This window comes from Drosophila biarmipes, chromosome 3R (genome assembly GCF_025231255.1).
Source record: "Drosophila biarmipes strain raj3 chromosome 3R, RU_DBia_V1.1, whole genome shotgun sequence".
Lineage (NCBI taxonomy): Eukaryota > Metazoa > Arthropoda > Insecta > Diptera > Drosophilidae > Drosophila > Drosophila biarmipes.
Window position 1 is genome coordinate 23,880,333 of NC_066616.1, and position 14,568 is coordinate 23,894,900.

General features: G+C 44.9%; 4 protein-coding genes across 8 annotated transcripts in view; 2 read left to right on the plus strand and 2 right to left on the minus strand.

The window, feature by feature from the left end:
- Positions 1-364: 364 nt before the first annotated feature.
- LOC108026362 (mitochondrial Rho GTPase) lies at positions 365-3,899 on the plus strand. Of its 3 annotated transcripts, none has more exons than XM_017097277.3 (4): positions 365-1,312; positions 1,441-2,645; positions 2,920-2,958; positions 3,210-3,899. In XM_017097277.3, the coding sequence occupies exons 1-4, from the start codon at positions 695-697 to the stop codon at positions 3,343-3,345; spliced, it is 1,998 nt and encodes a 665-aa protein (XP_016952766.1). In that variant the 5' UTR covers positions 365-694; the 3' UTR covers positions 3,346-3,899. The 3 variants fall into 3 exon arrangements, with proteins under 3 accessions (XP_016952766.1, XP_016952767.1, XP_016952765.1); XM_017097276.3 differs by having other exon boundaries at positions 366-1,312; positions 2,920-2,982; XM_017097278.3 differs by lacking the exon at positions 2,920-2,958.
- Positions 3,900-3,948: 49 nt separating this feature from the next.
- LOC108026062 (uncharacterized) lies at positions 3,949-5,355 on the minus strand. Its single transcript, XM_017096757.3, has 2 exons — positions 4,835-5,355; positions 3,949-4,544 (listed from the first exon to the last, which is right to left on the minus strand). The coding sequence occupies exons 1-2, from the start codon at positions 4,965-4,967 to the stop codon at positions 4,078-4,080; spliced, it is 600 nt and encodes a 199-aa protein (XP_016952246.1). The 5' UTR covers positions 4,968-5,355; the 3' UTR covers positions 3,949-4,077.
- Positions 5,356-5,519: 164 nt separating this feature from the next.
- Positions 5,520-7,791, minus strand: LOC108026453 (N6-adenosine-methyltransferase MT-A70-like protein). Its single transcript, XM_017097393.3, has 3 exons — positions 7,583-7,791; positions 7,225-7,518; positions 5,520-7,158 (listed from the first exon to the last, which is right to left on the minus strand). The coding sequence occupies exons 1-3, from the start codon at positions 7,719-7,721 to the stop codon at positions 5,765-5,767; spliced, it is 1,827 nt and encodes a 608-aa protein (XP_016952882.1). The 5' UTR covers positions 7,722-7,791; the 3' UTR covers positions 5,520-5,764.
- Positions 7,792-8,022: 231 nt separating this feature from the next.
- LOC108026204 (phosphofurin acidic cluster sorting protein 2) overlaps positions 8,023-14,568 on the plus strand; it is a 36,111-nt gene continuing 29,565 nt past the window's right edge. For 2 of the 3 annotated variants that reach the window (XM_044091138.2, XM_044091140.2), the window contains exons 1-2: positions 8,023-8,147; positions 8,801-9,353. In XM_044091138.2, the coding sequence (XP_043947073.1) occupies positions 9,091-9,353 (263 nt within the window). In that variant the 5' untranslated portion in view covers positions 8,023-8,147; positions 8,801-9,090. Of the gene's footprint in view, positions 8,148-8,244; positions 8,662-8,800; positions 9,354-14,568 lie in introns of those variants that run through there. The other variant, XM_044091139.2, reaches the window with a different exon arrangement.

Genomic DNA, 14,568 nt, shown 5'->3' on the forward strand with positions numbered 1-14,568 from the left:
AGTGCTGCCCAACTATCGATTACCAAATCTAGCGGGCATAGTTGCGGAGCCAGAAAACAGCCAAGTTTGAATGGCGCGAGGTAACGGGCATAAGTTAAGACGGAAAGTTCGCCTTCCTACGTATATTTTAAGAAAAATTTTCAAATCAAAATCAGCAATAAAGTTTTTCTTGTAATATCTTAATAAATACCTTAGTTCTGTTTGTTAATGCACTGACTTTTTTAGGTGAACTTTCTCGTTTAGCAAATCGTTGGTAATGTCCTTAAGTTTCTCCCTAGCTAGTTTTGGCGGCAAAAGGCTAACACGGCAGCTCTCTTTCAAAGCCAGTTGCCAGCATATGTAGTTGCCAGACAGTTTAGGTACTACCAATCCCAAGTCAAAATTAAATTACTGGATCAAATTCAACAAACTGGAATCCACAATTTCCAGATTGTTTAAATTTGTATAATTTAAACCAAACGACGGCGTTTTAGGGTTAAACATAGCTGAGCTTGCCGGTGTGGCAGCCCTGGCAGCCGGGTGCGATAGCGGAGTATCGATAGCGCAACCTTGATACATCGACTGCCATCCCATCTCTCTCTCGGTTGTTTTTTTTGCGTTTTTGCATAACAAAATCTTGGAAATTCGCCCAAAACGCAGGCGATTGCGGACTCGGAGACCAGGAGCGGCACATCCCACTTGCAGAGCACTCGGCATGGGTCAGTATACGGCGTCACAGCGCAAGAATGTGAGGATCCTGCTCGTGGGCGACGTCGGAGTGGGCAAGACGTCGTTGATTTTGTCGCTGGTTAGCGAGGAGTACCCGGAGGAGGTGCCTCCGCGGGCCGAGGAGATCACCATTCCAGCGAATGTAACACCCGAGCAGGTGCCCACCAGCATCGTGGACTTCTCGGCGGTGGAGCAGTCGGAGGATGCCCTGGCCGCCGAGATTAACAAGGCGCACGTGGTGTGCATAGTGTACGCCGTGGATGACGACGACACTCTGGACAGGATTACCTCCCACTGGCTGCCCCTTATCCGGGCCAAGTGCAATCCCTCACTGGATGGCGAGGGGGATGCCGAAGCCGAGGCGGAAGGCGACGCTCAGCGGGAGCCCATTCGCAAGCCAATCGTCCTGGTGGGCAACAAGATTGACCTGATCGAGTACTCCACCATGGACAGCGTGTTGGCTATAATGGAGGACTACCCCGAGATCGAGAGCTGCGTGGAGTGCTCCGCCAAAACGCTGCACAACATCTCCGAGATGTTCTACTACGCCCAAAAGGCTGTGCTGCACCCGACTTCACCGCTGTACATGATGGAGGAACAGGAGGTAAGTGCTTCCACTTCGACTACGGTGATTCATAGCTTGGGGCGTAATCTTTGCGTCATCAATAGCAATATGGTTCTGCGATAAGTGATCTAAATTTAGTATGGTACCAAACAACATATCTTTTCCAGCTCACATCTGCCTGCAAGAAGTCGCTGGTGCGCATCTTCAAGATCTGCGACATTGACGGAGACAATCTGCTGAACGACTACGAGCTGAATCTGTTCCAGCGTCGTTGCTTCAACACTCCCCTGCAACCCCAGATCCTGGACGAGGTGAAGGCCGTCATACAAAAGAACGTACCCGATGGCATCTACAACGATGCGGTCACCCTGAAGGGCTTCCTCTTTCTACACTGCCTTTTCATCCAGCGAGGGAGGAACGAGACCACCTGGGCGGTGTTGCGGCGATTTGGCTACAACGACCAGTTGGAGATGTGCCATGAGTATTTGAGGCCCCCGCTGAAAATACCTCCTGGCAGCAGCACAGAACTCTCGCACCGGGGACAGCAGTTCCTCATCGCCGTTTTCGAGCGCTATGACCGCGATGGTGACGGAGCTTTGTCGCCCGAGGAGCACAAGATGCTCTTCAGCACTTGCCCGGCTTCGCCGTGGTCCTACTCTACGGATATTCGCAAGTCCTGCCCGATTAACGAGACAACTGGCTGGGTCACCCTGCACGGATGGCTCTGCCGTTGGACCCTGATGACACTGATCGATGTGGTGAAAACCATGGAGTATCTGGCCTATTTAGGTTTCAATGTTCATGAGAACGACAGTCAGTTGGCGGCAATACACGTAACACGCGAGCGTCGCATCGATTTGGCCAAGCGCCAAAGCAGCCGGTCCGTGTACAAGTGTCATGTGATTGGGCCCAAGGGATCTGGAAAGACTGGAATGTGCAGGGGCTTCCTGGTGGAGGACATGCACAAACTAATCGGCAAGGAGTTCAAAACCAATGTGGTTCACTGCATCAACTCAGTTCAGGTGTACGGCCAGGAAAAGCACCTCATCCTGCGCGACATCGACGTGAGGCACGCCCTCGATCCCCTCCAGCCGCAGGAGGTCAACTGCGACGTGGCCTGCCTGGTCTATGACTCCTCCAATCCCCGCTCCTTCGAGTACGTCGCCCGTATCTACATCAAGTATTACGCGGAGAGCAAGATCCCAGTCATGATAGTGGGCACCAAGTGCGACATGGACGAGCGCCGGCAGGACTACTTGATGCAGCCATCGGAGTTCTGCGAGAAGTACAAGCTGCTGCCACCGCACCTTTTCAGCCTAAAGACCAACAAGAAAGAACTGTATACCAAGCTGGCCACCATGGCAGCTTTTCCGTGAGTAGACCTTTTGGGATCCACAGTTGGGTGCTTCTCCAGTGATCTAATACACCTGGCTTAAAGTGGTGAAATACTTTCTTAATACCTCCAAAGTATTTCACAACTTTGCAGTAGTTTTAGAAATGCATCTAACAATTGGGCCACATCTTGGATTAATGGTTACTTATCTTCTTATCTTCTCTTTTTCCCCTCTTTTTTTGTGTGATGGTTGGTGTCTGTTTTTCTGTGTTGTTTGATGTTTGTGCACGTCGATGGATTCGCGGATTTGCAGGCGCTTCCAGGCGGCCTGGATACTGTTCTACAAGCACAGGTTGGTACAGCTGTGGGAGTCGGCGTAAGTGTTACCATTCAAACTGAACTCGTTACTAATGTCAGCCTTCTATCTGTTGTTGTTCCATCTGCCACGGTGCCCGATTTACTTCCATGAGGCGCACTGATCCCCCTCCATAACCGCTTGATTAACGTGGTGTGCGGCAGCATCCTGTAGTCCTTAGTTCTACCACTCGAAATCTTGCCTCTGCTTCAGCCGTACTAATTCTATTCTTTCTCTTCCACATGCAGCCACCTGAGGCAATTTGGCCTGATGACGGAGGATCCCAAGTTGTGGTGGAAGGCGGGGCTGGGCGTGGCCGCTGCCACCATGCTGGGCTTCATAGTGCTGAAGACGATTAGTGCTGCCGGTGGCAACTCGCGCTAGAGCAAGCCACTGAATGTGGTGAAGGGACTTACAGACACGTTAATGTTTGACAAAATCATGTAACTTATTAATTAATTTATTGCTTGCTACTGTAAATCCAAATTTATTGTTACGAAAACTGAAGCAAACAATGAAAAGGGACACACGCCGATGTTCTCATTCCTGACATGTAAATACACTCTCCCAGCACACTGGCAGGAATTAGGCAGGACTAATAGTGTGTCCTATGGACAGTGAATTGCGGCAGGCCAGTCGAGCACATTGTGTACGTTGCATTTCTATTCGTATATAACCCTAACTTAAACCATGTACTCTCTGATAAGTCAAATAAGTTATTGTTACCATCATAAGCGAGTAACCAAACAACCGATATCGTGCATAGCTGATAGCGACGTACTGGGTTCTATATAATTCAATATATACTACACCTAGAAAATCCGCCGTTTTGGTTATATCGCACTTTTGTAAATACGCGCAAAGCCCCTAGTATGAGCAATAAATCTATCTGTATATGTGGATTTAAATATAGCGAACTTTAATGGCATATAAAGGTGCATGCACACTCTTTTTCTATTTTCCTTTATCAGAATCGTGGACACAGAGTTGTAGACTGTTGTGTTATATTTTAAATTTTATTATTCTTAATACAATGTTGCACGTTTGCGAAACACCAACTTACTGACTATCTGGCACAGCTTGTGAAGGACATGGAGAAGGATGATCCACGTTCCCTCAACCGGATGTTCCGGATAAAACCTCGTATTCCATTTTATGGATCATGCTAGAAATATGCGACTTGACTTTGATTTGAAAATGCGGCGGAAAAGTGCGAACAACTTCTTCCACTGCAGCAAAATATTTATGCAGAGCATCGTCCTTGTCAGTGGTTTTACTTTTTATCTTTTTCGGAGAATGATAGTCTGGCAAAACCCCTGAAGCAGTAGGTGGAGTCGAAGAGTCCGAGGCGATTGATGTGTTCCGCAATATGCAGTCGTCATTGTCCGATTCCAGATTGTCCTCTTTGATGTTACTTTTCAATCCTCTTCCCGATTCTAGGAAATTTGCCATAAAAGACATTTCCTTCTCAAATCTCCAAGGCTTCCTTTTCATCGCCGCTTTGCCAGATTTCGTTCGTCGAGTTTTTATGGCTTTCTGGTACGAGTCTCGCAGGTTTTTCCATCTAGTTTTACACTCTTTAGCTGAAATAAGCAACAAAATTAAATAGTTTTTTTGAAATTCAAATATATAAAAGACGATTTTTTGGCAGCCATATATAGTTTTGTGACAACTCTGGGGAGTTGTTTGCGGGAATAAACCAGATAGAAAATTGTGCAGAAAATGGAATTTTGCCAGACTTTCGGGGAATTTATGGACCCGCTTGCGGGCAAGCTTTTAAAAGACCTTTAATTTCGAATTCGGTGCAGAGAATAACAGAGTTGCTAAGCCTGTCTTGTCGAGGAACAGGCTCAATAAACTCTGTACAACATACCTGAGCAATCTAGCATGTGTCCTATGTCTTCCCAAGCGTTTTCTCGGGCAATGGTATTGTTGTACTTGGATTCCGACACATCGTAAAGAAAAGAGTACTGTTGTACGAGCAGAATCAGTTTTTCTTCGTCCATTTCGCGTGAATTCCCTATTTCCGCAATGAATTTGGAAAATTTTGCTCGCTCGCTCTGTTTTCAGCCCGAATGTGATGCTCCGACGATTGTCGATAACACTCGAAATGCTCCTTTTAGCATTCGCGTGGTGACGCGCCGCGTCGACCGTCGCCGCTACGCGTTAGTTCTTCTCCGGGCGGTATAAACCGCACCGCCTTAGTATGCGCGCACCTTAGTTTTATTACTAATATTATTGATTGAACAATATGACACTAGATTATTGATATCAGGAAAGTTCCATAATGCAATTAAAATGAGATTTAAGCTGGTCTAAGCGTATGTTCTTGACAAAAACATAAAAAATTTCTTTTTACTAAAATTTTGTTTGCAAAAACGATGTTTTTTCTACCGCAACTGCACCTTTGCGCACAGCAATTGGTAAAACGTAAAAATAAAACACCCCAAAGCAGTTCTATAGGTTTTAACATACTTCATTTGTTATTTTATAATAAATATATTAACTCTTGTCGATAGTTTTCTTATCGATACACAAAAGCAGCGATGTTCAAAAAAGGTAGTGTATTATTTTTACGCTTGTTTTTTCTGATCATAATTCATACATTTTTTAATCATGATTATATCAGTGATCAGTTATTTTGATGTTCTGCTAAACGCAGACATAATAGTGCTTTATTGTTTTTTTTTTTTTGAATCCGCAATATTAGTATCTTCTTTTTTTTTTTTTGTAAAAAGCTTTAATAATAATTTATCTTACTATAGTCGAGGTCTCAATTCATACAGAAAATACTATGCTAATCCTACTTTTGTATTCCATTGATCGCCGCCGCATTGGCAGATGCCGGGGACATGCAATTGCCATCTGGATATCGCTTTTGGAACTGTGTGATTAGCTCGGGATCCACCAGCCGTATGCCATCCAGCTGGTTACCCAGGGTTATCCAGTTCGGTTGGATGTTGTGCGGCCGACCGAAGAGCTCGATTTTGCGGGTGCCCGGGCTAAGACGCTCGATGATGCCGTATATCTCATCCGGCTTGTGGGAGGTGGCCCGCACCTCCGCCACGATCACGTCGCAGTCGAGGCCCCTGTTGAGGTTGGTGGGATTGCCCTTCATGCCCACCAGGCAGTGCTCCTTTCCATGGTTCAGCCAGTGACCTGTGCGCCCAGTACGAATAATCCGCTGCAGTTGGTTGGTCTTCACCCAGATGAGTTCATCCACTCGCTCGTAGCCCCACAGCTTCAGGCAGTCACGACCAAGTTCCATGGCTCGTCCTGTGACCCACAGGAAGATCAAGCCATCATCCTGAAGGGCTGGCACACCCAAAGCTCTCATTTCGTCATCTGACATTGTACCGTATGGCAGTTCCATGTGGATATCCCACGGAGGATCAGCCATCACCACAGCAAACTTGCCCAGTACCGTCATGTCCAAGAAGCGTAGGTCGCACTGGATCCATTGCGGTGGATACAGAGTGCAACTGGAGTCTACGCTGCGTTTGAGGCTTAGCTTAGTCTTCACATCCGTGGGCTTGTTTGTGTTTATGTGCGGCAGTGTGTCCACTTCATAGTGCACGTACTTGCAGGTGGCCATGTGGAAGCAGGTGTTCAGGAAGCTGCAATCCCCCAGGGACTCATCCGTGTGCGCCTGGATGATCTTCTTGAAGTGCAGCTTTGTGCATTTGTCTGTGGTCTCACTGCTACAGGTGTCACTGCCATCGGTGGACTCCTGTGACTCGGCTTCGCAATTGTTTATAACTTCCGTGATGATTTCTCCATCCTCGGCTGTAGATTCTGTCTTAGGCAGCTTCCCGGTGCTGCTTTCGCCCGCCTCAACATCCGGGCGAAGTTCCTTTTCGTCCCTTCGCTCCTGTTTCTTCTTGGCCGCCATCTCGGCGGTGGCTTGCTGGGCCTTGAGGCACTCTACCTTGGTGCCGTGGGAGCAAAATTCCATGACCTGCGCTCCGCCGTGGGACTTGAACTTTTCTGCCACTGATCGCTCCTTGGCCGTGGGCTTGGTGAGCAGCTCTAGGATTTCCTCGCCCACCTGTTTGCTCTGCTTCTCGCGGGTAGAGGGCATGGATAGCAGCATCATGATGTCGTCGGGGGCATCCAGACTAGTAGACTCTTTGCGTGCCGCACTGGAGTCGAGTTTTAGTGTCTTCTCTTGCGGCTGTTCTCCGTCCTCGACTTCCACTGTAATGACAATGGGGAATTATTAGTATGACTGATCTAGCGGAGTGATTTATGTAAGAGACGCACACTTCCTTTTCGTCTCCTCCTCCCTTTGCTGGCAGGTGTCGTTAGTGTCCTCCAGGATCTCCTTCAGCTCCTTGGGCTGCACTGAGATGATTTCGCAGCCGGCCTCTGTGCCGATGGTCACGTTCCGGATGACAATGGCGCCCTGGTTGGCCAGTTTGCCCAGTATAAAGTTGACCATTTCCAGGCTGCTACCGGCAATCTTCTCCACCACTTGCGTGGACACGATGGGCAGGGCCAGGGAGCAGGAACTGAGAGTCTGCAGAACTTCCTTCTGAACCTCTAAGTCAGCCTCAACTGGAAATGGAGGGAATGTACGGGTTTCAGGGGGCTCCAACTTGTTGCCATTGCCGGTGCTCACCTAGTTCCTTCTTGGGGTTCGTGAGATCCTCCTGTATGTCCGAGAGGATCTCGATGCGCTCCTTCTTGCGCTTCTCCAGCTTCTCGCGGAGCGTGTTCCGCTTCGTCTTGAGCGATTTTATGTCCCAAGCATCTGCCATTGTTTATAAGTCGCCGCCGGCGTATGGTAAACAAAGTAAATTTTTTTCTCCCAATGGCTGGCAGTGTGACCGTGTCAACAGCGAGGGAAACTAATCTGCGAAAATACTAAATTATTATTAAAAAAGTACCCGGTTTTATTTTGTTAATCAAACTTTTACAACCTTTTAAAAGTTATTTTTAGAGGGACACAATATTTTAATGATTTCTTTAAAAAGTGTAGATTATTCTATTCCAATCGAGATTACCTATAATTTGGTATATTTAATTAGCCTGTTCCGCCCAGTTGGGATGTCCCAGCGCCACCGCTCTGGTCACACCGCTTCCATTGCACCTAAAAACGGAAGCTGCGCCGTCGCTGCTCCGCCACAATTTGCCCAATAAAACGTGCCCCAGCTCATAAATAATTAATGAGGAACGCTCCAAACGTAAATAATAATCAAATCAAATGATAAAGTGATCGAAACGCAAGGAAACCGCGCGCGAGTGCCTACGAGAGAGAGAGAGTGCCGCCTTTTGCTTGCTCCCCGAAAATCGTGGCGTTTTCTTTTTTGTTTATGCGCGCAAGAGAGAGCCAAGCATAAAGTGCGCACTCACACAGACGAGTGGGGATTTGCGAAAATCGAGTGGAGTGGACGTGCGGGTGTGTCGGTGTTTGTGTGCGCGCATAGCATTTGCACACATTGTTATTGTTGGGGGACCAGCGAGAGATGGGGACAGAGAGAGAGGACCAGCGAGAGAGCCGAACTGGGGCCAGATTTATAACGCGACATTCGCACTTTTACTCTGGAGCATGACGGTTCTTTCGCGGCACTTTCGACGCGACCCAAAGCTGCAGGAGCAGCAGCAGCTTCCGACTCCGATTCCGATTCCGTTCCGTATTCACAGCCAAATCCGATTCTAGACTCAGAATCCCAATCCGCATCCGCAACAGATTCGCGGGTATATCTATTGATTCCGTTTGCAAGTGCAGTTGCAGCGCGCCTCTCGAAAAACACACACACACACACACCCCCGCCACACCGAACCACCCCCCTCGTTTTTCACTGTGTATACTACAGATTTTTGCTTCTTTTTTAAGGCGGCGGCACGCCCTTCCCCAACGTGCGTGCGTGTGTGTGTACATATATTGGCGGGTTAACCCAAAGAAAAAAATAGAGGAAAGAAAGAAAAATAAATAAAAAGAAATTCATACAAACTTTCGAAATATTGAATTGTGAAAACTATCAGAAAATTATGTGCTTGCTCGAGAAATATTCCCCAGTTAGCATCGGAATAATGTGCAGCATTATAGACACATAAACAGCAGACCAGAGAACACCTCGAAAACACGCGAAAAAGGCCCTTTTCGAAAAGCAGCTAAGAAACACCATGAAGATGGTCGATAAGTCGTCTAAGTTGGTGGATAAATTTGCCGTTATCAGCGGCACCGGCGGCAGTGGCACCGGCGGAGGAGGCCCACTCACCATGCAAGCTGGCGGCGGAGGCGGTGGCATGTCCGGCGGCGGCGGCGGAGGAGTCTCCGCAGGAATCCCCGGTCTGTCGGGCGGAGGAGCCAATGGCCAGAAGCCCGTGCCCATGAAGCTCTTCGCCGCCTGGGAGGTGGACCGAACGCCACCCAACTGCATCCCAAGGTGAGTGTAAACAAATTGCCATTTCACTCATGTATTAGATACGTTGTGCGACGTAGGGATTGTAGATACAAGTCAGCCCCTTGCCAATTCGCTATTTATAGAGTAAAAAACAAAAACAAACATAATAATGCCAACTGGGGCGGTAGCAACAAGAGTGGTAACTGTTATTTAACAAGTCCGCGGCAGAGCCAATTTTTTCCTACCTATAGAATCTATAATATAGGGCTTTCCAACCAGGGTCTTCAAAAGGGTCTTTACCAGGGTTTTTATAAATATAGATAAAATGCAATATACATTTATAGGATTACCATAATCTTTTTCTTAGATTATGATTAAGAATTCCTTATCAGCTCTTAAAAAGAGATGATATTATGGAAAAGCCTTTTGTCTTTCACAATAGCCATCAGTCATATCATGACTGGCATATACTATTGCAACCTTAGGGAGGTAATAATAATACATATTATTAACCCAAAAGTGCTAGATTTAAAGGTCATGCAATTCTGATATCTTTCAAACGATAATACAAATCAGCAGTTTGTTTACAACTTATTGTTGATTTTGCTGCCAATTTGCTTTCGTGCTGGCTTTCCGTTCGATTGGCTTTTGTTTTGTTCCTATTTTTAGTTAACAAAAGCAACAAAATCAGCAACTGCGCTAACTGTTATTTAACAGGCTTTGTTGTTGCCGCTGGCAAAGCGGGCTTTTATTTATTTGCCACTGCGCAAGAAATCGAAAAAGTTTTAAAGTGCAGAATGTAGTATATTGACTTTTGGGCGCGCATTCAATCGATTCCATGACCCTCTTTAAAGTGTGGCAATCCAGCCTTGCTCGGCGAGGAAAATATAATAATCTAAAATTCCCTGAATACACAGATTAAAAAGGTTCACGACCTTAACCCTTCTTTTGAAATACGCCATAAAAGCAATGCCAAACATCTCTGACCATGATAGTGAGTCTGACCGCAATTAAATCCTAACCTAACCCAATATTATGTTGGCGATAAGGCGGCCAGTTTTTAAGTATTTTGGGGCACACAGAAATTATGACAGATTGTATTCTTGGAAGGGGTAAACTGTGTGTGGCACTTGGTATGTCAGAACGTAACTTAAGATCTAAGGGTTTTCGCAATGAATGTAAACTGTTACAGTTGTCAGGTTTTTTATGGTGTAATATTTTATTTCCTTATAGAATGCCATTGCTTTTTGAGTACTTGTAATATCTGTAATACCCATCGGTAAACTGAGAAATATTGTATACCAATCCTAACTCATAAATTATAAAAATATTTTTTTCGCAATCTTTGCGTACATAAGCTACTATCTTTGGATGGCGATCTGGCAAATAAACTCGTTTGTTTTGCCTGCCTGTTTTTGCTGGCTTTCTTTCACTCCACACGTCTGGGGCCATGCCTTTGCCCCAGTAACCCCGAACTGAACCCCGAAAGCGAAATGAGTAATGCCCATCTCGGGCTGCTGAGGTTCTTTGAGGTTCTTCTGGCCTGGCTGATAAGAATTAGCGGCTTATTTGCATGCGGATGAGTCAGACTTCGTCTTCGCCAACTGGGCTCAGCTGTTGACTCTGGACAAAGATTAATCTGTAATTGGGACAGACACCCCACTGCGTCGCAGAAATTAGAAATTAGGCAAGCCTCTTGGCGGACTTTTTAATCGCTTTTGTGTATTTTGAGAGCTCTCAAGGCGATAAACTGGTCAAGTGGAAGGGCGGAGGGCATTAAAATCTAAATAGTCGAAAGCCTTGGGCAAACGCCCACTGTCAAAGAAGGTAGAACCATTTATAAAACTGTGAGAAAATATACATCAGTTAGGGTAACTATATATAAGATGACTTAATCTAGTTTGAAGGAAACTAAAATGTAAAGTACGTTTAAAATATTCTAAAAAGAATACATTGAAATGGATAATTAATCCTTATAAAAACCAAATTGATATCAAGTATTATAAGTATTTTTTCTCTCTGTGCAAGGACCATCAGCCTGGAAAGTATTTACTAAATATTTGATGGCCAAGGCCATCTTTTCGCCCCTCACACTTTTTTTGGTGGCTCGTTTTTGTTTGTTGAAAGGTCATAAACCGCTGCTGCCGCCTCTGTTTTATCTTTGGGATACATTTTGAGTTTCGGGGTTTGAGTTTGAGCTGGAGTCTGAGTTTTCCGTCTTTGTTTTGCTTTGTTTTTTGTTTGTTTATAATTATGCGCCCGCTTGGCTGGCTTATAATTAGAAACTGAAGCTAAGCAAGCAAATTGGGAATTTTTCAGTCACCAACTTCGAACTCTTCGACCGAAAAATAAAAAGGGGCGGTGGTGAGGTGAAACTTTCACCAGGGCCTAAAAGCCAGTAAAACTCATATATACATTTTCCCCCTTGGCTAATTAAAAATGTCATTTTGGCTAATTGCAGTTGAAAGTAAAATATAATTTATAGTCACATATGACGGGCACCATGTGTCGTCCCATTTCCTATTTCCTTGTTTCCCTCTGGCTGGGCAAATTGTATCTCTATGTTGATTTTATCCACGCCCGAACGTGCGGCACGTAGAGCATATCCAGACTTTGATTAGGGCTCACGCGGCATTAGCGCAAGTTTTCCTAGCGCTTTTCCAGACGTACGTGACCCGTCTGAACTGGCTGACCCGGCTGAACCGGCTGATTCATCGCACTCCGCTTGACCCGTCAGAAGAGCAATCAAATTCGAATCAAATCAGAACAAGAAATAGGAAAAGGGGCGCTCACTCGACGGTGGTGGCAATGTCAGGGTCTCTGAAATGCATTCAAGTTCGAGGCGTAGCAAATTATCCTTGGCAAACTTGGCTCGTATGTATCTCGTTTTAATTTGCCTGATTTGTCTGGGGGTTGCGCAAAAGTTGCTTGCCACCGCAGAAATGCCTCGCTGTTCATTTACTTTCATGGAAGATACACACGATACGAGTAAATGAAACTTTTTCCATTCTGATTAACATTTCGGTGGAGGGAGGTGAATCACATTATCCTTATCTGCTCTTATGCGCAGCAATTCATTTAATATGCCCATAAAACTAAGGGGTTTTTGTACTAATTTAATTGGCTTGGTTCTTAAAGATAGGTGAAAACCTCTCATATACCACTAAATTAGCTTTGAGACTGTCTGTCTGGGAAACTTCACTTTTTATCTTAAGTACTCCTCGTCATAGGAGGTGCGAAGGGAGTGCAAGAGAGATGGAGATATGCATGCAGATTGGCTGTTTCTAGATTGGATAATTTAACTGATTATAACATTTTAATTAGTTCCGATAATAATTTCCGATAAAAGATAGGTTATCATTAGGATACCACCAATTATTTAACTCTCAAAAAAACTATTCCTATCATTATTAGGATCCCTTTCCATGTTCATATTTTTGTAATCTCCCCTGAAGGCACCCTCAGCACGTTTTATTATTTGGGGTGCCTTTATCAGCAAAGGACATTCCCCCCGCTTTCCTTTTTTTCGAAAAACATTTTCCGAATTGTTTGCTTGGCTTATCGGCAAGGAAAACAAATCATAAAATTGGAGTGGCACTAATCCTGTCCCTTTTAACCAACACCCCGCTTATCTGGAATTTTTTCGCTCGCGCAGTTGTTAGTTTCCGTGGTTACCTGAAAATTGAATTGCATTTTCAGCCATTTACAAATAATTCATTTGGCTGCGGCCGGCGAACGCAATAAAAATGCACTTGGGATAGGTTCGGTTAATTTTATGTCTGCGTTGCTTGTATCTTTTTTATTTGTTATTTGCGGTTGGCTTCGATTTATTTTTACAACAGGAAATTTCATGTTTTTCATGTTCCCCAGTGGAAGTGGAACAGGTCGGCTGATGGATTGATCGATGGATGATACGCTCCCATTAGGCGACTCTTTCTTTCCTTTCCTGCATTTTGTTGTGTCTTTTTCTCAGGTCTGATTGTATTTTAAGTGTCGAGCTCTTTGTTTATAAATACGCGAGAAATGCTTTGAGGTATTTGGATTTGTGATAAACATTCAGCAATGTTTTCCTCATAGCTTTCGTGTAAATTATAAACTGCGCCAATGTTTTTACCACAGAATTAATTCAAATCCCACCGAAATAGCCAAAGAGATGCTGTGACATATTTCCCAGATTCAATTTGTATCTACGGTGGCCTGCCGATCGTGCCAGCTGCTAAAGGTGAGGGGATTGCGGGCTCTTGTATCTGAATCTATAAGTAGAATTTATAGCGCGACATGCGACAGCAGTTGGTTGAATTTTTTCTCTTTTTTTCTGGCTGTTGCGCGTGTTGCCCACGAAAAGTTAGCCTTGAACTTTTTTTTTCTCATCCCTCGGTTGCTTTTTTTATGTTGCCCGAAAACCCAAACAATATCTAGAGCATCATCACATCACATGTATCTCTTCGTTTGTATCTGTATCTGATGCTGTACGTGCAAATGCATCTATGTACGCCAGTCTGTGTTTTTGACAAATTGAATTCTTTTCCGTTGGCCATTTTGCTGCATTCAGTGGCAATATTTTTTGCCTTTATTGTTTATGACGAAATGTTATGTCAACTAAATTTTCCGCTCCTTGTTTGAATGGAAATCGCATGCTAGCTAGGGGATGTTCTCTGAAAATGGTACAAGTTTCGTATTTTATATAATAGGTTCTCCACCATATATACCCCATTACCTACCTTCTATAGGGTATACCAATTCATGTTGATTCCAATTAATGCTCATATCAATTTATGCTACTACCAATTATGATAAAGCGCTACAACAATCATTAGTTTTAAAAAGAAATATATCTTTTATTGCCTGTAAAAATCTCCCCATTGTGCATACCCCAGTAGCTCCCACTTTTTTTTATAGGGTACACCAATTTATGCTGATAGCTTTTCAAATTGATTCTGGGTGCAATTTTAATGGGATTTACTTTATTCTGCTGCGACTGCTGTCGCAGTTGCTTTTCCACTTTTTCCAACGCCATCTGTGCATCACCGAGATTGCCGGCGACGAGTCAGCAGCTGTGCTTTTGGCCATGACCGATGATTCAGGTATTCCGAGGTGTGTCGGTGTGGGAGTTTAGTGCCTGGTGGGCGGGGGAAAAACCTTTGCAATCAGTTTGCCACTTAGGAGAAGCGGGAAACAAGAAACCTCCATATAGATAGGGAAAAGAAAGTGGTCAAGCACTCGAGTTTCTTGACTGTTGTGGCCGCGGCTAGACCGA